The sequence below is a fragment of the Mobula hypostoma genome, chromosome 5 (genome assembly GCF_963921235.1).
Source record: "Mobula hypostoma chromosome 5, sMobHyp1.1, whole genome shotgun sequence".
Lineage (NCBI taxonomy): Eukaryota > Metazoa > Chordata > Chondrichthyes > Myliobatiformes > Myliobatidae > Mobula > Mobula hypostoma.
Window position 1 is genome coordinate 104,443,148 of NC_086101.1, and position 26,173 is coordinate 104,469,320.

The window sequence follows — 26,173 nt, forward strand, 5'->3', positions numbered from 1 at the left end:
TTTTCGGCATGTTAATGCAAATTAATTTTTTCCAAAGTCGATCCAGTTAGGGGCTACCATCTGTGTACTCAGAGGACATTCCCAAAATGGTTGTGATAACCCCATTTGGCCTCTTTCAGTTTCTGTGCTGAAAAATGCAGCACAGACTTTCCAATGGCTGATGGACACTGTATTAAAAGACTTGGATTTTCTTTTCGTTTACTTGGATGACATTCTTGTCGCCAGTGCATCCAAATCCAAACACATTTCAAGTACTTATGCCAACATGGGTGAATTTCTGATTCAGTGCATGAGCTACTGAACTTCTGCTTGCCCTGTATAGTGTGCTTAAAGACAATATCCCTCATCACATTTGTCTGGTCAGTGGACATGACCAGAGCAGTTAATGAAACTAAACAAGCTCCTTCCAACATGACCCCACTGGCACACCCGCTCTCCAACGCACTTATAGCAATTACTACTGACGGCTCAGACTACACTGTGGGTGCTGTGCATGAACTTGGTCAGAGGCATGTGGCAGCCACCAGACTTCTTCAGCCAGCAGCTCCGTCCCCTCCGCACCCCCCGCCCCCCACCCCCCGGCAAGGAAGTACAGCATGTTTGACTGTGAGCTTCTTGGTATCCGTCTGGCTGTCCTCCATTTTCGTTTTCTTCTAAAGGGTCGGCATTTCATAGTGTTCATTGACCACAATCCCCTCGTGCACACAATGGTCAAAATATCAGACTCTTGGTCTGCACAGCAGCAACCCCAACTGACCTACACATCAGAGTTCACAACTGATGTACAACATAACAACAGAAAAATAATGCTGTGGCTGATTGCCTCTCGTGGCCAGTCCTTGAGGCCATACGTACAGGGGTTGACTATGCTGGCATTATAGCTGACCAAGCTACTGGCCAAGAGGTCCAGGTTTACCGAACAGCAATCACGGGCTTGCATTTGGCTGACATTAAGTTTGGGGAAGCTGGGACTTCTCTTCTGTGCAATGTTTCAGCCGGTCGTCCTCACCCCATAGTGCCCACAATCTAGAAGCAGACTGCTTTTGACTCCATACGTTGCCTCTCGCATCTGGGCCAGAAGGCCTTTCAGAAACTGGTTGCATTAAAGTTTGTGTGGTACGGCCTCAGAAAGGACGTGCGTGATTGGACTGCAGCCAGAGGGAAAAAAATTAACCGTCATGTCAAAGCGCCATTGGCATCTTTTGAGGTTCCTGAGCATCAGTTTGACCACATCAATGTGGACCTGGTTGGTCCTCTTCCCCCTCCCGTGGTTTCAGGCACCTCGTTACCATGGTGGACAGTACCACCAGGTGGCCAGAGGCTGACCCTCTAGCATCAATGATGGCCGCAGATGTGGCTTGGGCGTTCATCAGCAGCTGGTTTGCTCAGTTTGGTGCCCCATCTGATATTTCCTCTGAATGCGGTCCTCAATTCATATCAGACCTGAGTTAGGCTACGATACACCATGGCCTCTGAGAGCGGTTTCACTGCTCCTTAAAGACTGCTCTAAGGGCTTCCCTGACAGATGGGTTTTGGCATGATCGCCTCCATGGGCCCTGCTGGGGTTCAGAACAGCTCCAAAAGAGGACCTGCAGTCGTCCATAGCTGAATAAGTATACAAACAGCCGTTATGAGTGCCATATGATTTTAACCCTGACACCACAGACACTTGGTCGTCCTCTCAACAGTGTTCCACCCTCTTCAGTAAATTCAATTCCTCTGAACCTATTCCTACCTCCCATGATGTTGTACAGCATCTTGGGTTACTGTTGATCTATATCCCGCCTCATTTGTTTTTGTCTGCCAAGATGCACACCAAAATCTCATTAGGCCCCCCTACGAGGGCCTGTTCCACATTTTGAAACGGAGAGAAAAGACTTTTATCTGTGAGACAGTCCTGACGAAGGGTTCCGGCCCGAAACGTTGACTGATTGTTTCCATGGATGCTGCCCGACCTGCTGAGTTCCTCCAGTGTGTTGTGAGTGTTGCTTCGACCCCAGCATCTGCAGATTATTTTGTGTTTACATAATACACAACCACCAACATCGAGTTGGGGTTCACTTTGAAAGGCTGGTCTGATGTGATGAGTTAATTACACAAAGGGATTTACTGCACTTTGTAATCAATATCGTGGTGTTCAATAAATGAGTTGCTACAGTTTTTTTCTAAACATAAATGCCTCCACCGTTTTATTTGTGAAAACTTACAATAGCAATTGCACTCACTTCTGCCCTGACACTCTCGAACTTCCAGAAGACTGCTAGTGTGTTCCATAGTGAAGCCTGATGCAAAATACTCATTCAGTTCGTCCACCATTTCTTTGTTCCCCATTACTACCCCTCCAGTGTCATTTTCCAGCAGTTTACTCTCACCTCTCTTTTCCTCCTTATATGTCTGAAAAAACATTTGGTATCCTCTGATACTATTGGCTAGCTAATCTTCATATTTCATCTTATTCTTCCTTATGGTTTTCTTAGTTGCCTTCTGTTGGTTTTTAAAAGCTTCCCAATCCCTAACTTTCCACTAATTTTTGATTTATCATCTGCCCTCTCTTCTGCTTTTTATGTTGGCTTTCACTTCCCTTGTCAGCCATGGTTGTGTCATACTCCCTTTAGAATACTACTTCTTCTTTGGGTTGTATCTATCCTGCATCTTCTGAATTGCTTCCAGAAACTCCAGCCGTTGCTGCTCTGCCATCACCTCTGGTGGTGTCCCCTTCCAATCAACCAGTTCCTCTCTCGTGCTGCTGTAATTCCCTTTACTCCACTGTAACACTGATACATCCAAATATAGCTCCTCCCTCTCAAACCGGAGAGTGAATCTATCACATTATGATCACAGCCTTCTAAGAGTTCCTTTACCTCTGTAATTGAATACAGTTCATTACACAATACCCAATCCAGAACAGCTAATCCTCCAGTGGGTCAAACCACAAGCTGCTCTACAAATTCTTTCTCTTGGGATCCAAAATCAGCACCAACCTCATTTTCCCAATCTACTTGCATATTGAAATCCCCCATGACTATTGTAACATCGTCCTTTTGACCTGCATTTTCTATCTCCCTTTGTATTTTGTAACCCACAGCCTGGCTACTGTTCAGAGGCTTGCATATAATTCCCATTACAGTCTTTTTACCCTTGCAGTTTCTTAACTCTACCCACAAGGATTCTACGTCCTCCAATCCTATGTCAGCTCATTCTGAGGATTTGATTTCATTTTTTACCTACACAGCCATGCCACCTCCTTTGTCTATCTGCATGTGCTTTTGACACAATATGTATCAATGAATGTTAAGCTCTCATCTATAATCTTCTTTCAGACATGATTCAGTGGTGCCCACAGTTATAGCTGTTAATCTCTAACTGCACTACAGATCCTCCACCTTATTCCATATACTGCGTACATTCAAATATAACACCTTCAGTCCTGTATTGGTTACCTTTATCGATTTTGTCCTCCTGTTATACTTGAACTCATCCCACTGACTACAATTTGGCCCTATCATCTGCTTGTCCTTCCTGACATTCTCACCACAACTGCCTTTGCTTGCTTACCAACTGCTCCATCCTCAGCCATATTACTCTGGTTCCCATCCCCCTGCCAAATTACTTTAAATCCTCCCCAACAGTTCTGGCAAACCTGCCTGCAAGGATATTCAGGTGTAACCTGTGCCTTTTCTGCAGGTCATACCTTCTGCAGAAATCTGAAGCCCTGCGCCCAGTTCCAATTCCTCGGGCATGCATTCATTGGCCAAATCATCTTATTCTTACCCCCGCTGGGGTGTGGCACTGGCAACAATCCAGAGATTACTAAACCAGGAGGTCCTGCTTTACAGCTTTCCGCCTAGCTCTCTAAATTCTCGTTTCAGGACCTCCTCCCCTTTCCTACCTACTTCATTGGTGCCAATGTGCAGCAAGACTTCTGGCTGCAGAAGTTTGATCAAGGTATCGGAAATGACATAAAAGTTTCAATGAGGTAGAGTAATGATGGAGAACAGAGAAGGCGGTGATAGAAATATAAAGTTCAGAACAAAGGGATCATAACAAAATTCAAGCTGGGCCATTGGGGAGTGTATTGAGGAGGGAATTCTCCACACTGAGTAGGAATGAGGAACACTTTCCCCACACTGTCACCTGAAAGGAGCAACTGACAGTTCAATACCCAAGTCTGACAGGTACCTGTAGCACAAAGGCCCCACAATCACTGTCGTTGTTTTGCCTCGCGACATTCTGCAAACACAAAAGGCTAATGTTAGTTCTATAGCTGTTGTGTCAAATCGGAAGATAACCCTGGGGTGCACCAGGGATATTTCACTCTTAAATAGGATAAAATTGCTTTCTCTTTCAATATTTATTAATTACTTATTAATATTCCAACTGCTTACGTATGGAAACATAATGGATTAATAAAATTAATTCACAATCAAAATGGCATCATTTTAGTCTAGATTACGATGCTCCAGATTATGGAGCACAGATCAGCAGCTCTGTTTCTCATCTTATAGAACAGAGTCCGCTCCAGTCTTCAGACGCTTAGTGTATTTGGAGTTAAACAGTCTGATCTCACTCACTTCATTCAGTGACACTGGCAACAAATCAGGTTGTCCATAGGGCCGCACCCGAAGACGTACATCTTCCAGGCTGCTCATGCCTTTGGGGGTGCTGCCCATGAATGACCCGATCCTTGCCAGTGTCGCCAACTGAAGTTTCGCGGGACATTAGAACATCGGAACAGCAAGTATGGCTGTCGGAGGCTTCTGCACTTGAGTGACCCCCATGGTAGCACAGAGTTTGATGCTGATTCTCGAGTTGGAGGAACTCAAAACAAAGTGATGCTGCAGACTGTCACGTCAAAAACAGACCTTCCAGGTTGGAGGAGGCGCGGCAGGTGAAGGAGTAAGTGCGGAGATTGGCTGAGGAGGAGCGGCTGATTTAAAAAACCGGTCGTGAGCAGCGAGGAAAACAGACCTTCCAGGTTGGAGGAGGCGCGGCAGGTGAAGTTAATTACTCAAATTATCAGCTAATGTAAGCAAGGTTTGCTGTAAGGGAGCGGCCTAGTCGAGGGAAGTGCCTTGTGAGAAAAGTGCAAGTCTCTGGCTCGAGAGTCTTCCGCCAGGATCTGAGAAAGGAGACTACACCGCAGTTGGAGAGGGTGAGAAATGGTGAAGAGATGACCGCTAGGTTGATTCAGTGTGCTGCGTGCATGATGTGGGAGGTCAGGGACACTGGTGCCTCTGGCTCCTACACCTGTGGAAAATGTGTCCAGATTCAGCTTCTGAAGGACCGTGTTGCAGCACTGGAGAGGCAACTGGATGACCTTAGGTTCATCCGGGAAAACAAGAGTTTTCTGGACAGGATCTACAGTGAGGTTGTTACACCGAGGATACTGGAAGAGAGAAAGGGGGTGACGATGAGCAAGGAAAGGATGCTTGAAGTACAGAAGACCCCGGGGGATGTGCCTCTCATAAACAGGTTCACCCTCTTGGAAGCTGTCGGGACAGAAGATGATGCCAGCCTGAGAGGCGGTCAGGTCTGTGAGTCAACAATTGACGCTGAAGCAAAGCCAAGGAGACAGACGTCAGGCAGAGCCGTGGTAGTAGGGGACTCCGTAGTGAGAGGTACAGAAAGGGGTTTCTGCAGCAACAGGCAAGATTTAAGGATGGTATGTTCCCTGGTGCCGGGATCCAGGATGTCACGGACCCACTGCAGGGAATCCTCAAGAGTGAAGGTGAACATCCGGAAATGGTGGTGCATGTCGCCACAAATGACATGGGGAAGAAGAGGAAAGACATTCTACAGCGTGACTTCAGTGAACTCGGAAGAAGGCTGAAAAGCCGGACTTCCAGGGTGGTTATCTCCGGTTTGCTTCCAGTTCCTCGTGGTGGAGTGGGCAAGATCAGGGAGATAATGGATCTGAATGTGTGGCTGAGGAACTGGTGCAGGAAGCAAGGATTTACATTCTTGGACCATTGGGGTATGTTTCGGGGTAAGGATGAATTGTACTAAAGGGATGGGTTGCACCTTAATAAGTGGGGCACCAGCATTCTGGCAGGCAGGTTTGCCTCTGCAACGCGGGTGTGTTTAAACTAGGTAGTGGGGGGGAGGGGATGAACTGGAAATATAAGGATGGAGATAAAGGGAAAGTGAGAATAAGAAAAGTTAAGAAAGATAGCAGAATCAACAGAGCAGAAAGCTCAAGAAGGGATTGTACAGTAAGGCCAAGTGAAATAGGAATTGATATGGGAGGTGAGGGGAGTAATGAATTAAAAGTATTGTATATGAAAGCACGGAATATAAGAAATAAAGTGAATGAGCTTGAGGCACAGTTGGAAATTGGTAAGTATGATGTTGTGGGAATAACAGAGACATGGTTTCAAGGGTACGTCCACACTACGCCGGATAATTTTGAAAACGAAGCTTTTTCTCTTCATTTTGCCCTCCCGTCCACACTGAGCTGGCGTTTTCAGCCCCCGAAAACAGAGATTTTCGAAAACACTCTCCAGAGTGAATAAATCTGAAAATGCTTAATATTCGGCGTAGTGTGTACAGGATAACCGGAGAGATTTAAAAACGTTGTCATGACAACACAATAACAATGCTTTTTTCTGCTTCTGCTTGGTACTGCGCAAGCACTGCCGTACTGCTGTTATAACGCGCAGTCGGTGTGGACGGCGTGAGAGTTAAATTGTAAAGTGAGCTTTTTTGACTATTTAAAAACGCTGTCATGACGTGCCGGAACAGATGTTCGTTGTTTTAACAACTAAGTGAAGAAGTGAATAAGTATACTCACTTCGCCCTGTTTTCTGTCCTTGCTCTTATGAAGGTGGTTTACCTATTTATGCAAGTACTTCAATGACAATAGATGTGTAACAGCCTAATGTAACTTTGTATGGAAATACAAGATAACGCTGATGCAGACATTTTATACATTTAACAAGGTGGTTTATTAATGCAACAGAGTTAGTCAGATTTTCAATGTTCGTTGTCAGCCCGGTCATACTGTCCGTGAACTCCCTGTCGGTTGCCTCCATACGCTCCAGTATTTGTTTTTTTTTTAAGTTTTAAGTCCTCCTGCGCGACAGCCAAGAGCAATTCCTTTAAAGTTTTTCTACTCTGTAACTGGACAAACATGCACCAAGTATATCGTTTCCTCTTTGCTTGTTTTCTGTCTGTCCTGCGCATGCCCAGTAGGAGGAGATTCGCCCAAATATCCACCTAATGTGGACGGAGATATTTTGAAAAACGCTTAGTGTGGACGTAGCCCAAGTGGACAGGGCCTGGGAAATGAATATTCAAGAATATACGTCCTATCGAAAGGGCAGACTGATGGGCAGAGGGGGTGGGGTGGCTCTGTAGGTGAGGAATGATATTCAGTCCCTTGCGAGAGGGGACACAGAATCAGGAGAGGTAGAGCCAGTATGGATGGAACTGAGAAATTCTAAGGATAGAAAGATCCTAATGGGAGTTATCTACAGGCCCCCAAACAGTAGTCTGGATGTAGGGTGTAAGTTGAACCAAGAGTTAAAATTGGCATGTCGCAAAGGTAATGCTACAGCTGTTATGGGGGACTTCAACATGCAGGTAGACTGGAGGAATCAGGTTGGTACTGGACCCCAAGAAAGGGAGTTTGTGGAGTCCCTCCGAGATGGATTCTTAGAACAGCTTGTACTGGAGCCTACCAGAGAGAACGCAATTCTAGATTCAGTGTTGTGCAATGAACCCGATTCGATCAGGGACCTCGAGGTAAAGGAGCCATTAGGAGGTAGTGACCATAATATTATAAGTTTTAATCTACAATTTGAGAGGGAGAAGGGAAACTCGGAAGTGTCAGTATTACAGTTGAACAAAGGGAACTATGGTGTTATAAGGGAGGAACTGGCCAAAGTTCAATGGAACAATACCCTAGCAGGGATGACAGTGGAACAGCAATGGCAAGTGTTTCTGGGAATAATGTGGAAGGTGCAGGATCAGTTCGTTCCAAAGAGGAAGAAAGATCCTAAGGGGAGTAAGGGGAGGCCATGGCTGACAAGGGAAGTAATGGACAGTATAAAAATAAAAGAGAAGAAGTATAACATAGCAAAGATGAGTGGGAAGCCGGAGGATTGGGAAACTTTTAAAGAGCAACAGAAGGTAACTAAAAAGGCAATACGCGGAGAAAAAATGAGGTACGAAGGTAAACTAGCCAAGAATATAAAGGAGGATAGTAAAAGCTTCTTTAGGTATGTGAAAAGGAAAAAAATAGTTAAGATCAAAATTGGGCCCTTGAAGACAGAAACGGGTGAACTTATTATGGGGAACACGGAAACAATCTCCCAGATATAATAGTGGCCAAAGGACCGAGGGTAATGGATGAACTGAAGGGAATTTATATTAGGCAGGAAATGGTGTTGGATAGACTGTTGGGTCTAAAGGCTGATAAGTCCCCGGGACTGATGGTCTGCATCCAAGGGTACTTAAGGAGGTGGCCTTAGAAATCGTGGACGCATTGGTAATCAATTTCCAATGTTCTATAGATTCAGGATCAGTTCCTGTGGATTGAAAAGTGGCTAATGTTGTCCCTCTCTTCAAGGAGGGAGGAAGAGAGAAAACAGGGAATTATAGACTGGTTAGCCTGACATCGGTGGTGGGAAAGATGCTGGAGTCAATTATAAAAGATGAAATTACGACACATCTGGATAGCAGTAACAGGATCGGTCCGAGTCAGCATTGATTTACGAAGGGGAAATCGTGCTTGACTAATCTTCTGGAATTTTTTGAGGATGTAACTCTGAAAATGGACAAGGGAGAGCCAGTGGATGTAGTGTACCTGGACTTTCAGAGAGCCTTTGATAAAGTCCCACATAGGAGATTAGTGGGCAAAATTAAGGCACATGGTATTGGGGGCAGAGTACTGACATGGATTGAAAATTGGCTGGCTGACAGAAAACAAAGAGTAGCGATTAATGGGTCCCTTTCGGAATGGCAGCCGGTGACCAGTGGGGTACTGCAGGGTTCAGTGCTGGGACCGCAGCTGTTTACAATATATATCAATGATTTAGATGAGGGAATTAAAAGTAACATTAGCAAATTTGCCGAGAACACAAAGCTGGGTGGCAGTGTGAAATGTGAGGAGGATGTTATGAGAATGCAGGGTGACTTGGACAGGCTGGGTGAGTGGGCAGATACACTTTAATGTGGATAAATGTGAGGTTATCCACTTTGGTGGTAAGAACAGGAAGGCAGATTATTATCTAAATGGAGTCAAGTTAGGAAAAGGGGAAGTACAATGAGATCGAGGTGTTCTTGTACATCAGTCACTGAAAGCAAGCATGCAAGTACAGCAGGCTGTGAAGAAAGCTAATGGCATGCTGGCCTTCATAACAAGGGGAATTGAGTATAAGAGCAAGGAGATCCTTCTGCAGCTGTACAGGACCCTGGTGAGACCACACCTGGAGTACTGTGTGCGGTTTTGGTCTCCAAATTTGAGGAAAGACATCCTTGCTATTGAGGGAGTGCAGCGTAGGTTCACAAGGTTAATTTCCAGGATGGCGGGACTGTCATATGTCGAAAGATTGGAGCGACTGGGCTTGTATACTCTGGAATTTAGAAGGCTGAGAGGGGATCTTATTGAAATATATAAGATTCTTAAGGGATTGGACATGCTGGAGGCAGGAATCATGTTCCCGCTGATGGGTGAGTCCAGAACCAGAGGCCACAGTTTAAGAATAAGGGGTAGGCCATTTAGAATAGAGTTGAGGAAAAACTTTTTCACCCAGAGAGTGGTGGATATATGGAATGCTCTGCCCCAGAAGGCTGTGGAGGCCAAGTCACTGGATGCTTTCAAGAAAGAGATGGATAGAGCTCTTAAAGATAGCAGAATCAAAGGTAATGGGGATAAGGCAGGAACTGGATACTGATTGTGGATGATCAGCCATGATCACAGTGAATGGCGGTGCTGGCTCGAAGGGCCGAATGGCCTACTCCTGCACCTATTGTCTATTGTCTAAAACAGCGAGCTGTCTGTCTCCCCTCTAGCTGTGGCACAAGTTCTTAGTGAGAAAGAGAGAGGGCCTGTGGCATGTCCAACTGTTGGGATGAACAAACAAGAGGAAATCTGCAGATGCTGGAAATCCAAGCAACACACATAAAATGCTGGAGGAACTCAGCAGGCCAGGCAGCATCTATGGAAAAGAGTACAGTCAACGTTTCCAGCCGAGACCCTTCATCAGGACAGGAGAAAAAAAGATGAGGAATCAGAATTAAGAGGTGGGGGGAATGGGAGGAAGAAACACAAGGTAAAAGTGAAACCGGGAGGGGGGAAGGTGAAGGAAAGAGCTGGGAAGTTGATTGGTGAAAGAGATACAGGGTTGGGGAAGAGGGAATCTGACAGGAGAGGGCAGAAGGCCATGGTGAAAAAAATGCCATCAGGCTTGAGGCCATCCAGACTGAATATAAGGTGTTGCTCCTCCAACCTGAGTGTGGCCTCATCGTGCCAGTAGAGGAGGCCATGGAATGGCATGTCAGATTGGGAAGAGGAAGTGGAATTAAAATGAGTGGCCACCGGGAGATCACAATTTTTCTGGCGGGTGGAGCGTAGGTGGTCAGTGAAGCAGTCTCCCAATCTATGTAGGGTCTCATCGATATACAGGAGGCCACACCGGGAGCACTGGACTCAGTACATGACCCCAAAAGTCTCACAGGTGAAGAGTCACCTCACCTGGAAGGACTATTTGGGACCCTGAATGGTAGCGAGGGAGGAGGTGTAGGGGCAGGTGGGGCACTTGCAATGATAAGTTCCAATTAAGGATCAGTGGGGGGGGTGGGGAAATGAATGGACAAGGGAGTCATGTAGGGAGCAATCCCTGCGGAAATTAGAAAGTGCAGGGGAGGGTGAACAATATGCTTGGTGGTGGGAACCCGTTGGAAATGGCTGAAATTATGGAAAATTATGTGTTGGACGCAGAGGCTGGTGGGGTGGTAGGTGAGGACAAGAGGAACAGGTAGTTGTGAGAGTCAGTGGGTTTATAATAAACATCTCCAGAGATAGATGCAGAGAGATCGAGAACAGGAATTGAAGTTTCAGAAATGGACCAAGTGAATTTGGGTGGAAGTTGGAGGCAAAGTTGATGAAATCGATGAGCTCTGCATGCATGCAAGAAGCAGCACCAATGCAGTCGTCAATGTAGCGTAGGAAAAGTGGGGGACGGTCACCAGTGTAGGCTTGGAACATGGACTGTCCCACGTAGCTGACAAACAGGCAGGCATAGCTGGGACTCATGCGAGTGCTCATGATTACACCTTTTGTTTGAAGTAAGTACGAGGAGCCAAAGGAGAAATTATTTAGAGTGAGGATAAGTTTCGCTAGACGGAGGAGAGTGGTGGTGTAAGGGAACTGGTTAGTTCTGGTATCCTGAGAGAAACGGAGAGCTTTGAAGCCTTCCTGGTGGGGGATGGAGGTGTATAGGCAACAGACATCTATAGTAAAAATGAGATAATGAGGGTCAGGGAAGTTGAAATCCTTGAAAAGATCAAGAGTGTGGGAGGTACATGGACGTAGGTAGGAAGGGACTGATCTAGGGGGATAAAACTGAGTCGAGGTATACGAATTCATATATTCATATATTCATTCAGTGGGGCTGTGACAAGCAACAAAAATGGATCTATTTGGACAAGCAGGATCGTGGATCTTAGGTTGGAGGTAGAAATGAGAGATGTGAGGTGAGGGAACTCTGAGGTTGGTGGCAGTGGATGGGAGATCTCCAGAGCTAATAAGGTCTGTGATGGTGTGGGAGACAATGGCCTGGTGCTCCTTAGTGGGATCCTGGTTGAGGTGTCTGAGAGTTGTCAGTGGGCCTCGGCAAGGAAGAGGTCAGTACACCAGACAGCACACCCCTTATCTACGGGTTTGATGCTGAGGTGAGGAGAGGGTGGAGAGCAGTGCATTTGGAAGGAGTGAAGTTGGAATTAGAGAGAGGAGTAATGAAGTGGAGGTGGTTGATGTCCTGGTGGCAATTGGCAATGAAAAGGTCCAGAACAGGCTGAAGAGCAGAGCGGGTTGTCCAAGAAAAGGAGGAGGGTTGAAGACGGGAGAAAGTGTCATTGGTGCGGGATGGAGAATCCTTGCCAAAGAAATGGGCTCAGAATCAGAGGTGGCGGAAGAAGAGCTCAGCTTCATGGTAGGCGCAGAACTCACTGAGGTGTGTGTGCGCGGGGGTTCAAAGGTGAGTTTGATATGTCTGTAGAGAGTAAGCATTTAAGGTTATGTATTGAATATATTCCCTGCTATTAAATGGAAGCATTGAACTTCACACAGGACAGGGTGGTGATGCTGAGCAGCTGGATTATCAACCTTCCCTTTCTGTCAATGAAAGGGTGGAGCAGCCTCAAGGATAGACAGAAGAGGTGTGTGGACCAACAAGCCCACTGGTAACTCAGAAATCCCACTTTGACAGTCATACAGAGGCTGGTAAATAACAAAGGAAGCCAATAGGGCAAATACGAGCAGAACCAGGTTTAATATCACTGATGTGTCATGAAATTTGTTGTTCTGCAATACACAAAAATTATAATAATAATAATATATAATAAATAAATAAATAATGCAAAGTGAGAGAAAAACAGTGAGATAGTGTTCATGGACCTTTGAGAAATCTGATGATAGAGAGGAAGAAGTTGTTCCTAAAATATTGAGTGTGTGTCTTCAAGCACTCCCTCCTGGTTGGTAGTAATGAGAGGAGGACATGTCCTGGGTGGTGGGAAGTCCTTCATGATGGATGCTGCCTTCTTGAGGCATCACCTTTTGAAGATGTCCTGGATGGTGGGGAGACTCGTGCCTATGATGGATCTGGCTGAGTTTACAACCCTCTGCAGCTTTTTCTGATCCTGTACAGATGGTAATGCTCTTCATGTTACACCCCCATAGACTGTCAGTCATCGATGCTACACTCCTTTCACTGAATGAATGCAATCTAGCAGGAATCCCCACCCACCAAAGAGAAAAACATTTTTAGCAATTGGCACATTATTAGGGTCTTTAGCTTGGGGCTGCTTTACTCAGGCCTCTAACATCCCCAGCGGACTCACAGTTATCAGGGCTCCAACTTCCCCCATGGTCTTACAGGCTCGCAGATCCACAGCTTCTCCATTGGGCCTCGATTTCCAACTTTGGTATCAACCTAACGATGGGAACTCTAGACTTTAAAGGTCCTTAAAGGTCACTGGGCCTTGGACCTCTGATACCAGGACCCACCAACATGGGGGGTACTCACTGAACTGGGGGGGTCACTAGCCATCATCCTAGCTGGTCTTTGTCCACAGGGATCATTGGCCTTTGACCCAAAGTGTACTCCTACTTTGTTTCTGACCTGACCTCTAAATCCTCCATGTCTGTGTCCCTAAACCCTAACCTGACCCCTAGCACGCCAATCTGTCCCACACCAGGTCTGTGTAATGGGCAGGGGAAGAGGCTGCAAAGGGTTGTAGACTCAGCCAGCTCCAACGTGGACACTAGCCATCATCGACGACATCTTGAAAAGGTGGTGCCTCACCCATCATCAAGGACATCTTTAGAAGGCGGTGTCTCAAGAAGGCAGCATCCAATACTAAGGACCCTCACCATCCCAGACACTCCCCCTCTCACTACCACCATCATCAAGCAGGAAGTACAGGAATCTGAAGACCCACACTCATCAGAACAACTTCTTCCCCTCCACCTTCAGATTTCTGCACAGTCCATGAATACTACCTTGTTATTCATCTTTTGCAATATTTATTTGTGGATTTATTGCAACTTACAGTAATTTTTATGCATTGGTCTGTTCTACTGCCACAAAATAACACATTTCACAATATACTGTATGTCAGCGATAATAAACCTGATCCTAGTTTTGAACCTAAGCTTGATACAATACCATGGTTAAAAAATGGGATGCACTCAATTTATAAATAATCAGAAGCTTTTACAGTCAAATAACATGCTTAACTTTTCCAACAGGTTAGCTATTTTCGAACTACATGACCGATTTTGCAGGCTACCCACCATTTTGAAATATCCTTTCCAGTCATCGTAGAAGTCACGTCTGTTCTTCTTGGCAGCTTCTGCCTGAAGGTACTTTCCGATATGCTGGAAGGGAGATGAGATTTCAGGCTACAGGGTTCAGTTAATACATCTTTGAACACCACCCAGCCCATGGACAGAAGCCCACTCTGTACATAGGCAGCCTGGCTACTTCCACAGTCCTTCCAACCTGAGTTGTTTCATAGTATGCCCACAACTCACTAACCCAAACGCATATGCCTTTGGAACGTGGGCGGTAAATGGAGCACCACGTGGTCACAGGGAGAACGTAAAAACTCCTTACAGACAGGGGTGGGTCACTGGTGCTGCAAAATGTTATGCTAATTGCTACTGTACTATAAGTGAATAAAGGTGATCACAACTTTACAGTACAGAGATGAGGAAGAATTTCTTTAGCCAGAGGGTGGTGGATCTGTGGAATCCATTGCTGCAGACAGCTGTGGAGGTTGATGGGTTCTTGATTAGTTAAGGCATTAAGGTTACGGGGAGAAGAGGTTGAGAGGGATAATAAATCAGTCATGATAGAATGGTGGAGCAGAGTCAATGGGCTGAATAGCCTAATTCTGCTCCTATGTTTTATTATCTACTGTGATAAATGCACCTCAACTATTAGATAAGGTGTACAATACTACGGTTGGTTGGTGTATGACACTTGGAAACAGTTCCTTCTGCATGAGTCTGTCACAGAGCACTAAGGCACAGAAAAAGGCTGTACCAAATTGTTATTCTGTCTAACGTCATCGACCTACAACTGAACCATAACCATCCATACCCCTCCCAACCATGTACTTATCCAAGCTTCTCTTAAATGTTGCATTTGAACCCATATCCACCACTTCCTCTAGCAACTCATTCCACACTAGCATCACCCTCTGAGTGAAGAAGATCCCCCTCAGGTTCCCCTTAAATATTTCACCTTTCACCCTGACCACAAGCTCTAGTGTCACCCAACCTCAGTGGATAAAGCCTGCTTACATTTGTCATGCTATAATACCAGAATACAACACTGCTGGATATGGATCTGTTGTGGTGTAAGATCACATGGCTTCTGTTTTTGCCATGTAGAAAGTGTGAAATAACAGATCTTTTTTATCTCACACAGTCTGGGTTCCACTACCATAATCCTCAAAATCAATGCTGGAAACCAACTCCCTCCGCTGTACCTTGGGGCACCTCCTGTTCAGGGTGCGCTGGGAGTCGAAGTACGTTATTGTCTTTTGCCGCACATCAACAGAGACCAGGGACCAGTGAACCTCCAGGTGAATAGGGATCAAGAGCAGATCCTTGTTAAATATGTCAACCTGTGGGATGAAAGTGGAAAGCAAAACATAACTTTATGGTTCATGACTGGGTCTGTCAGTGTGGGTGGATGTGGCATTAGTCAAAGTCCATGAAACTCCCCCTTTCAAGTCAAGAGCTGCACACTGTCTCATTTGGTGCAGCATCCTCTCAGTATATGTCAACTGTAGTGAACTGTCGGTTCAGCAGAAAAGGCTTGAGTCCACCATCATTGCAGGACTTGTCTGTGTACGCATCAAAGAAGCAGAAGGAGAAACCTTTACAACAGGAATTCTGCAGATGCTGGAAATTCAAGCAACACACATCAAAGTTGCTGGTGAACGCAGCAGGCCATCTCTAGGAAGAGGTGCAGTCGACGTTTCAGGCCGAGATCCTTCGTCAGGACTAACTGAAGGAAGAGTGAGTAAGAGATTTGAAAGTTGGAGGGGGAGGAGGAGATACAAAATGATAGGAGAAGACAGGAGGGGGAGGGATGGAGCCAAGAGCTGGACAGGTGATAGGCAAAAGGGATACGAGAGGATCATGGGACAGGAGGTCCAGGAAGAAAGACAAGGGGGCAGGGGGGAACCAGAGGATGGGCAAGGGGTATATTCAGAGGGACAGAGGGAGAAAAAGGAGAGTGAGAGAAAGAATGTGTGTATAAAAATAAGTAACAGATGGGGTACGAGGGGGAGGTGGGGCATTAGCAGAAGTTAGAGAAGTCGATGTTCATGCCATCAGGTTGGAGGCTACCCAGACGGAATATAAGGTGTTGTTCCTCCAACCTGAGTGTGGCTTCATCGTTACAGTAGAGGAGGCCGTGGATAGACATGTAAGAATGGGAATGGGATGTGGAATTAAAATGTGTGGCCACTGGGAGATCCTGCTTTCTCTGGCGGACAGAGCGTAGGTGTTCGGTGAAACGGTCTCCCAGTCTGCGTCGGGTCTCGCCAATATATAAAAGGCCACATCGGGAGCACCGGATGCAGTATATCACCCCAGCCGACTCACAGGTGAAGTGTCGCCTCACCTGGAAGGACTGTTTGGGGCCCTGAATGGTGGTAAGGGAGGAAGTGTAAGGGCATGTGTAGTACTTGTCCATGTAAGCGGAACCTTTGCAGACATTACCCACCCTGCAAAATGCCTTTTCCAAAAGCTCCCTTCTGGAAAGTAGTCCAAGGCTAATGAAAGAAAAACATCACACCATCTTAAAAGTTTCTTTTCCCAGGCAGTTCAATCGGATCAATCATTCTAGTTAGCCCCGCCCCCCCACCACCACCTCTGCTAACTATTACTGCAGTACGAACACTTTAAACCACTGTTTATAATGCTACTTACATTGTAAATACAGGCTGGTATTCATACACATCACATTTTATTCCACTCAAACTTTATATTTTATATAATTCTTTATTCTTTACAACTGATGAATGTTGATGCTTTTTGCTGTATGTAGTGCCAATACACCACAGCAAATTCCTAATAGATGTAAATGTACACAATGAATAAAGTTGATCCTTGATTAGTTAAGGCATCAAACATTACGGGGTTAAGTCAGAAGAATGTTGAGAGGGAAAATAAAAAACAGCCCAATGAAACATGAAGGTGGCTTCACACAGGTGAAATGGGAGCATCTTTAGAATTTAGAGTAGTTTCAATAGACTCTACCCAGCTTCTGCAGGAATTTTGGCCACAAGTGTTCAGATCATGGAAATTATGGGTAAAGTTCACTCTACCCGAGATAGACCTGGCCTGGAAGAAAGGGCTGGGGCAAGAACTATTTTGGGAGTAGCTTGTGCTGTACGTGGCGCAACTCTCAGGGGAGAATAGGGCTTTGGGGGGAGGGGTGCAATGAAATCTTACATTTTTGGTCCATCTTTTCACGCCATCATATCCCTTTGTTCTCAGCTTGTCATAAAAAAAGCTGTTGAAGAAATGTACCTGTGTGAAGGAAACAAATTGTTAGACATCTGTAACCATCATCTGCATATCCAACTAGTCCCATTGACACCACAAGAATCTTTCCTCTCACCCACAGCATTCCGTAACCTGTAGGTTAAATGGATGGAGTGGAGGAGATCTCGCTGCTTAGTGCAGGGTCAAGGGAATTCAGATACAGGGAGACAGACTGGAGAAACTGGAGAAGTTAAGTGGACACGACAAGGGCTTTGCGTTAGTTAGAGAGACATGTCCAACTGGTAAGATGTTGTTGGATCCTAATGCTATCGTGATCCAAAGGTCCTTTGGAGGTTAAGAATGAGGCAAAAAACTTGTTGCTTACAATTGGTTTACAAGGGTGGAAAAATGTAAAAAGAAAAACAAAGGGAGAAGGTAGTCGTGGTTGTCTCATACTCAGATGACAGATAACAATTGAACTATAAAGTAGCCAGATTCAACGGCGTGACATCTGCTACTGAAAACTAAGAAGCTTCCAGAATAATACAGAAGCAACAGTACCATAATTGCTTCACTGTTACATGTACATAGGTGATTATATTAAAATGCAAGCAAACAAGGAAAGTTAAACTACAAGAAAAATAACAGGTCTACACACTAATCCAACAGAGGGTTAGGAAGTAAAGGGAACAGGATGGTGATACCAACAAGAGGCCACAGAAGAAATGACTATGGTGTTACAATGTAGCAACATGGCGTGAGTCTGAGACAGGCAAACATAGGCATCTGAATTGAGGAACAAATACAAAGATATATTTCACAAACACAAGAAAGCAAAAAGCAGTCAGCATTTCAGGCCAGGACTCTTCATCAGGCAGGGGGCAGGAGCCAAAATAAAAAGGTGGGGTGATGAGGCGTACAAATTGACAGATGATAGGTGAGGGAAGGGGAAAGAAGTGATGACGAGAGAAGCTAAGTGGGATTAGGTGGAAGAGGTAAAGGTCTGAAGAACGAACTTGATAAGAAAAGACAACGGACATGGGAGAAAGGGAAGGAGGAGGAAATCCAAAGCGAGATGATGGGCAGGTGCGGAGAAGGGGTGAGAGGGAACTAGAATGGGGAATGGAAAAGGAGTGAAGGGGGAGCAAGGTGAAATTACAGAAGCTAAAGAAATTGACATCCATGCTGTCAAGTTGGAGGCTACCCAGATGGAATATGAGTTTCTGCACCTCCAGCTTGAGTGTGGCCTCATCATGGCAGTAGAGGACTCCATGGACCAACATGTTGGGAAGAAGAATTGAAATGGGTGGCTAGCCAGATATCCTGCCTGTTGTGATACTGGCAGTTATCCGATTACAAACTCCTGAAAGAGGAGGATCTTTCTCTGTTGCATCTAATTCCCCAAGTAAACCTCAATGTTAATCCTGCCCTCTGCCAGCGTGACCCCACCTTTCTGTCAAAGTTAATCCTGCCCTCGTCGGCATTACTCCACCCTCCGTCAGCGTCAATCCCACCCTCATCGGCATCAGTCACACCCTTGTTGGCATCAATCGCACCCTCATTGGCGTAACTCCACCCCTCCGTCGACATCAATCCCACCCTCGTTGGCGTAACTCCACCCCTCCATCGACATCAATCGCACCCTTGTCGGCGTAATCCCACCCTCGTCGGCATCAATCCCACCCTCATCGGCACCAATAGCACCCTCGTCGGCGTAATTCCACCCTTCTGTCGGCATCAATCGCACCCTCGTCGGCGTAACTCCACCCCTCCATCGGCATCAATCCCACCCTCGTCGGCACCAATCCCACCCTCGTCGGCATCAATCGCACCCTCATTGGCGTAACTCCACCCCTCCGTCGACATCAATCCCACCCTCGTCGGCATCAATCGCACCCTCATTGGCGTAACTCCACCCCTCCGTCGACATCAATCGCACCCTCATTGGCGTAACTCCACCCCTCTGTTGGCATCAATCGCACCCTCATTGGCATAACTCCACCCCTCCGTCGGCATCAATCGCACCCTCGTTGGCGTAACTCCACCCCTCCGTCGACATCAATCCCACCCTCGTTGGCGTAACTCCACCCCTCCGTCGACATCAATCCCACCCTCGTCGGCATCAATCGCACCCTCGTCGGTATCAATCCCACCCTCGTTGGCACCAATCGCACCCTCGTTGGCATAATTCCACCCCTCCGTCGGCATCAATCCCACCCTCGTCGGCACCAATCACACCCTCGTTGGCATAATTCCACCCCTCCGTCGGCATCAATCCCACCCTCGTCGGCATCAATCGCACCCTCGTCGGCACCAATCGCACCCTCGTCGGCGTAATTCTACCCCTCCGTCGGCATCAATCCTACCCTCGTCGGCACCAATCGCACCCTCGTCGGTATCAATCCCACCCTCGTTGGCACCAATCGCACCCTCGTTGGCATAATTCCACCCCTCCGTCGGCATCAATCCCACCCTCGTCGGCACCAATCGCACCCTCGTTGGCATAATTCCACCCCTCCGTCGGCATCAATCCCACCCTCGTCGGCACCAATCGCACCCTCGTTGGCATAATTCCACCCCTCCGTCGGCATCAATCCCACCCTCGTCGGCACCAATCGCACCCTCGTCGGCGTAACTCCACCCCTCCGTCGGCATCAATCCCACCCTCGTCGGCATCAATCGCACCCTCGTCGGCACCAATCGCACCCTCGTCGGCGTAATTCTACCCCTCCGTCGGCATCAATCCTACCCTCGTCGGCACCAATCGCACCCTCGTCGGCACCAATCGCACCCTCGTTGGCATAATTCCACCCCTCCGTCGGCATCAATCCCACCCTCGTCGGCACCAATCGCACCCTCGTCGGCGTAACTCCACCCCTCCATCGGCATCAATCCCACCCTCGTCAGCACCAATCGCACCCTCATTGGCATCAATCCCACCCTCGTCGGCATCAATCGCACCCTCGTCGGCGTAACTCCACCCCTCCGTCGCATCAATCGCACCCTCGTCGGTGTAACTCCACCCCTCCGTCGACATCAATCCCACCCTTCTTGGCGTAACTCCACCCCTCCGTCGACATCAATCCCACCCTCGTTGGCGTAACTCCACCCCTCCATCGCATCAATCGTACCCTCGTCGGTGTAACTTCACCCCTCCGTCGGCATCAATCCCACCCTCGTCAGCATCAATCCCACCCTCGTTGGCATCAATCGCACCCTCATCAGCGTTAATCCTGCACCGTCAGCATTAATCCCACACCATCAGTGTTAATCCTGCCCTCAATCAGCGTTAATCCCACACAGTCAGCGTTAATCCCGCACCATCAGCGTTAATCCTGCACCGTCAGCATTAATCCTGCCCTCCGTCAGCATTAATCTTGTCCTCAGTCAGCGTTACTCCTGCCCTCAATCAACTTTAATCCCACACCATCAGCATTAATCCCACACCGTCAGCGTATCCTGCCCTCAACCAGTGTTAATCCCGCACCATCAACATTAATGCTGCCCTTCATCAATGTTAATTCTTCCCTCCATCAAAGTTAACCCTGTTCCCTGTCAACATTAATCCTTCCCTCTGTCAACGTTAATCCTGCCCTTCATCAACTGGTGTGAGTTGCTGCATTTAAAGAAGTTACTAGAGATGAGGTGGAGGAACTTCAAAGTTTCAGCATTTTGTTTCTGTATTGCAAGTACTTTGGTAAGGATTTACACAGTCAGACACACACATGGACAGATCATTATAGGCTGAAGACACGAACTCAACATTTTAGGGACAGACAGCTTCTTCCCCTCCACCAGCACATTTCTGAATAGTCTATGAACACTACCTCAGTATTTTGCTCTCTTTTTCTCTCATACATATTTCTTATGGTAACTTACAGTAATTTTTAATGTATTGCACTGTACTGCAGCCACATTTCATGACACATTAGTAATAAACCTGATTCTGAGCAGTGATTCTAAGCAAGTGGACTTACTTTGTCAGGGACACTGTCCATAACGAGGTCTCCATACATGTTCATGACCTGTAGTAAAATACAAGAAAAAGTACTTCATCTCCTACCACTGTACCACAAGAAAGCACAAGAAGACAACAGGTCCAAATATTTTGAACAGAAATCATGCTCCAAGCCTCTCGAAAGTCAGCCACAGAAATGAGAAACAAATGGAAATGTTTTTTCCTTTACGTTTATGATTGCTCCAGGACAGATACAGAATGCGCACTATCTGGAATCACTGGAATCTCCCCTGAATACACCTCAAGTAAAAAAGTCACCCAAAGCCTCTTTAACAATCTCCAGCAGGGCAGAGAGCTGAATAAATGCAATATAGAATTTATTCTGGAGAAATGTGAGGTGATGCACTCCGAGAGGGCAACAGGCATCAACTTTATTCGCCATATACATTTACATGTATTAGGAATTTGCTGTGGTGTGTTGGTCAGAGTGTGACATGCAACAAATAACAATTAGTAATAAAACACAGATATGCAGCCTGTATTTACAACATAAACAGCATTATAAAAATGGTTAAGGTGTTTACACTGCAGTGCAAGTGAATGAAAAATAAACGATAGGACAAGGCCATTACAGTGTACATCCATGGATCCCAGAACATACCAAGGTAAAACCACCAACAGTTCAGAGGACACAACAAGGGCTTCGCATTAGGTAGGGAGGGGGAGATATTTCTGACCAGTAAGAGGGTCACAATCAATTAATAATGTATCCATTTTGGTTAGAAAGCTAATGGGAGACAAAGGAACACACACTAAATTCTGGAGGAACTCAGTCGGTCAGGCAGCACCTATGGAAATAAGTCAACAGTCAATGATTCAGGTGAGACCCTTCATCAGGACTAGAAAGAAAGGGGGAAGACGCCAGGATAAAAAGGTGGGGGGAGAGGAAGGAGGCAAGCCAGAAAGTGATAGGTGGCCAGGTGGGTAGGAAACGTAAATGGCTGTAGAGGAAGGAATCTGATAGGAAAGGAGAATCGACCATTGGAGAAAGGGAAGGAGGAGGGGCACCAGGGTGAGGTGATAGGCAGGGAAGAAGTGGTAAGAGGTCAGAATGGGGAATGGGAGTAGGGGGTATATCATTCATTGAGTCAATTCAAGAGGACAGTTAAAATATTCACTATGATGCTGACGGAGTGCTGTAAATCTATGAATTCACCTCAGAACGGCACAAGCAATGGCCTTCTCTTGGTCCTCTGTTCTGCCAAGCATGGCAATCTTGGATGCTGTCCAAGTTGCATGCCATCTTGGACAATGTCTCCCATCCACCACATAATGTACTGGTTGGACACAGGAGTACATTCAGCCAGAGACTCATTCCACCAAGATGCAATACAGAGCGTCATAGGAAGTCATTCCTGCCTGTGGCCATCAAACTTTACAACTCCTCCCTTGGAGGGTCAGACACCCTGAGCCAATAGGCTGGTCCTGGACTTATTTCCTACCATAATTTACATATTACTATTTAACTATTTAATTATTTATGGTGCAACTGTAACGAAAACCAATTTCCCCCGGGATCAATAAAGTATGACTATGACTATCTCCCCCCATTCTCTCATGGAGTGGTCCACAGGAAAAAGGACGGAGGAGGGGACCCAGGGGGAAATGATAGGCAGGTGGGAAGAGGCGAAAGGCTCTTTAAGTAGGGAATAGAAGAAGAGAGAAGGAACACTTGATATCAAGATGAGGACACCCTCAGGGTGGAAGAGCAACATCTTATATTCTGTTTGGGTAGTTTCCAACCTGATGGCATGAATATCAATTTCTCCTTCTTCTAAAAAAAAATTCCTTCCCCCTCGCCTCTTCTATTCCCCACTCTGGCCTTTTACCTCTTCTTTCCTCCTTCTTCCTATGGTCCACTCTCCTCTCCTATCAGATTCTTTCTTCTCTAGCCTTTTGCCTTTCTTTCCCACCTGGATTCACCTATCACCTTCTAGCCAGCTTCCTTCCTCACCACTTCCCCCACCTTTTTACTCTGGCATCTTCCCTCCTTCCTTTTCAGCCCTGTAGTAGGGTCTCAGCCCAAAACTTTCTCTATTTATTCATTTCCATAGATGCTGCCTGACCTGCTGAGCTCCTCCAGCATTTTGTGTGTTTTGCTTTAAACCAGTACTGATACTGGTTCTGACAGGAAACTTGCTTCAAAAGTTAATTTTTTCTCTCCACACAGCAAACCCACTGAATATTTTATGTATTTTACAACAGTTCAATACAAATATTTTGGTGGAATTTTATTTCACTTAGTTCTCCACAAAGACATCCAATTGTACACATTTTTCATCTATCATCTGCCTGCTTGTACCCTCTCCCCACCTTGTTATTCTGGCCTCTGTCCCCTCCCTTTCTAGTCCCAATGAAGGGTCTCAGCCCAAAATATTGACTGTCGATTCCCCTCCATAGATGCTGCCTGACCTGTTGAGTTTCTCCCACACTTTGTGTCTGTTGCTATGGAAACCAGCCTACTAAATCCAGCCCTATCATCAAGCACCCATTGATTTATTTTTTCATTACTTTTACTTTGAGATACGGCATGGCAACAGGCCTTTCAGGCCCAGTGAGTCAGCACTGCCCAATTACGCTCATGTGATTGGGCAATTACCTAACTAATGTGGGATGTGGGAAGAGACCCACATGATCAGAGGCAGAACATACAAACACCTTACAGATAGCGGTGGGAATTGAACTTGGATTGCTGGCTCTGTAATAGTGTTACACTAACCACTACACTACTGCGCCACATCTTTAATAGGGACGTCGGTAAAATCAAACGGGGTTAATCGTTTACCTTATTCCCAACTTATTCTTACATCACCCTCAACGCTCCTCAGATTCTACCACTTTCCTACACATTATTGTCAATTCACAGCAGCCAATTACCTTGCCAGCCTATCTTTGGGATGTGAGAGGAGAACAGAACACAAAGATACAAGGAGAACCACCACACCCAGGTCACCGCTGCTGTGAGACAGCTGCACTACCAGATGCACCACTGTGTCAATCTGATGTGACTTGTGGGAGGTTGATGTGCACATAATGGCTACCATCTCTCCCAAGTCACAGCAGCTTAGGGTCAAGCCAAGGTTACAGTGGCCACAGTAATGGAAATCTTGCCTTGGGCTTTGGCTGGCTGCATAGTGGTGGATGGCAACAGAGCAGACGTTACAGGGAGCAATCCACTTAAAATCTAAAGTAAATTTAGTATCAAAGTATGCATATGTTACCATATACTACCTTGAAAGTGGCAGGGTAGAAGGTAGAGATATGTCTCTACCAAAGGAGGTGTAAGGTGCTCCTTCCCTCCACTACCCTGCAGGTCACCCTTGGGCAAGGTGTGGCACCTGCTTAGCCCCCCCCACCCCCAATCAGGGTCACCTGAAGCCATGGGAGCAGGTGGTGAATGGCTGTAGGAGCAGCTGATGCACATCACCAGTCTGCTCAGAAGGGAATGACAAATCATTTCTGTAGAAAAATTTACCAAGAATAATCAAAGACTATGATCGCCTACATCACCTGACACAGCACAAAATGATGATGATAATGATACTACCTTGGCATTCATTTTCTTGCAGGTATTCACAGGGGAAAAAAAGGAATAGAATAGAATTTACAAAAACCTATACATAAGCAGACAACTAATGTGCAAAAGAAGACAACTGTGCAAACGAAAATTAAGACTGAGAACATGAGAGTGTTTGAAAGTGAGTCTGATCAGTTCAGAATTGAGAAGAGTGAATTGAAGGGTAATACAGTGCCTATAAAAAGTATTAACCGACCCCCCCCCCCCACCCCCGGAAGATTTCATGCTTTACAACAATGAATCACAGTGAATTTAGTTTAGCTTTTTTTGGACACTGATAAATAGAAAAACTCTTCCACGTCAAAGTGAAAACGGATCTCTACAAAATGATCTAAATTAATTACAAATATGACATCAAATCATCACTGGTGCAGCCAATTGGTTTCGGAAGTCAAAAGGCCAGAATTAGTTAAATGGAAATCACAGTGTGCAGTCAAGGTGCTTCAACTGATTGCAGTAAAATTACACCTGTATCTGGAAGGCCCAACCGCTGGTGAGTCAGTATCCTGGCAAAAACTACACCATGATGACAAACAAACACTCCAAGCAACTCCGTGAAGAGGTTATTGAAAAGAACAACTCAGGAGATGGATACAAAAAAAATTCTAACTCAATGAATATACTTTGGAGTACAATTAAGTCAATCATAAAGAAATGGAAAGAATATGACACAGCTGTAAATCCGCCCTCAAAAACTGAGTGACCATGCAAGAAGGGGAGACCTATGACAAGTCTGGAGGAGTCACAAGCTTCAGTGGCTGAGATGGGAGAGACTGTACATACAACAACTGTTGACCAGGTGCTTTATGAGAGAGTGGCTAAGAGAAAGCCATAATGAAAGAAACTCACATGAAATCTCTGCTAGAGTTTGCTAGAAGCCATGTGAGAGACTCTGAAGTCAGCTGGAAGAAGGTTCTATGGTCTGATTAAACCAACATTGAGCTTTTTGGCCATCAGACTAAGTGCTATGTTTGGCGTAAGCCAAACACCACACATCATCAAAAACACACCATCCCTACCGTGAAACATGGTGGTGGCTGCATCGTGCTGTGGGGATGCTTCCCTGCAGCAGGCTCTGGAAGGTTTGTGAAGGTAGATGGTAAAATGAATGCAGCAGGATACAAGGAAATCCTGAAGCAAAATCTGATGCAGTCTGCAAGAGAACTGTGACTTGGGCGAAGATTTGTTTTCCAGCAAGACAATGACCCCAAGCATAAAGCCAAAGCTACACAGGAATGGCTGAAAAACAACAATGTTAATGTCCTGGAGTGGCCAAGTCAGAGCCCAAACCTCAATCCAGTTAAGAACTTGTGGCTGAACTTGAAAAGGGCTGTTCACTCACGATCCC

At 46.1% G+C, this 26,173-nt stretch overlaps 1 protein-coding gene across 2 annotated transcripts in view; it reads right to left on the reverse strand.

Moving 5' to 3' along the window:
- LOC134346877 (uncharacterized) overlaps positions 1-26,173 on the reverse strand; it is a 66,920-nt gene that overhangs the window by 12,605 nt on the left and 28,142 nt on the right. For both annotated transcript variants that reach the window (XM_063048685.1, XM_063048686.1), the window contains exons 6-10: positions 21,208-21,255; positions 17,198-17,275; positions 15,220-15,357; positions 14,018-14,101; positions 4,180-4,230 (exon numbers count right to left, since the gene is read on the reverse strand). In XM_063048685.1, coding sequence (XP_062904755.1) covers positions 4,180-4,230; positions 14,018-14,101; positions 15,220-15,357; positions 17,198-17,275; positions 21,208-21,255 — 399 coding nt within the window. The remainder of the gene's footprint in view (positions 1-4,179; positions 4,231-14,017; positions 14,102-15,219; positions 15,358-17,197; positions 17,276-21,207; positions 21,256-26,173) is intronic.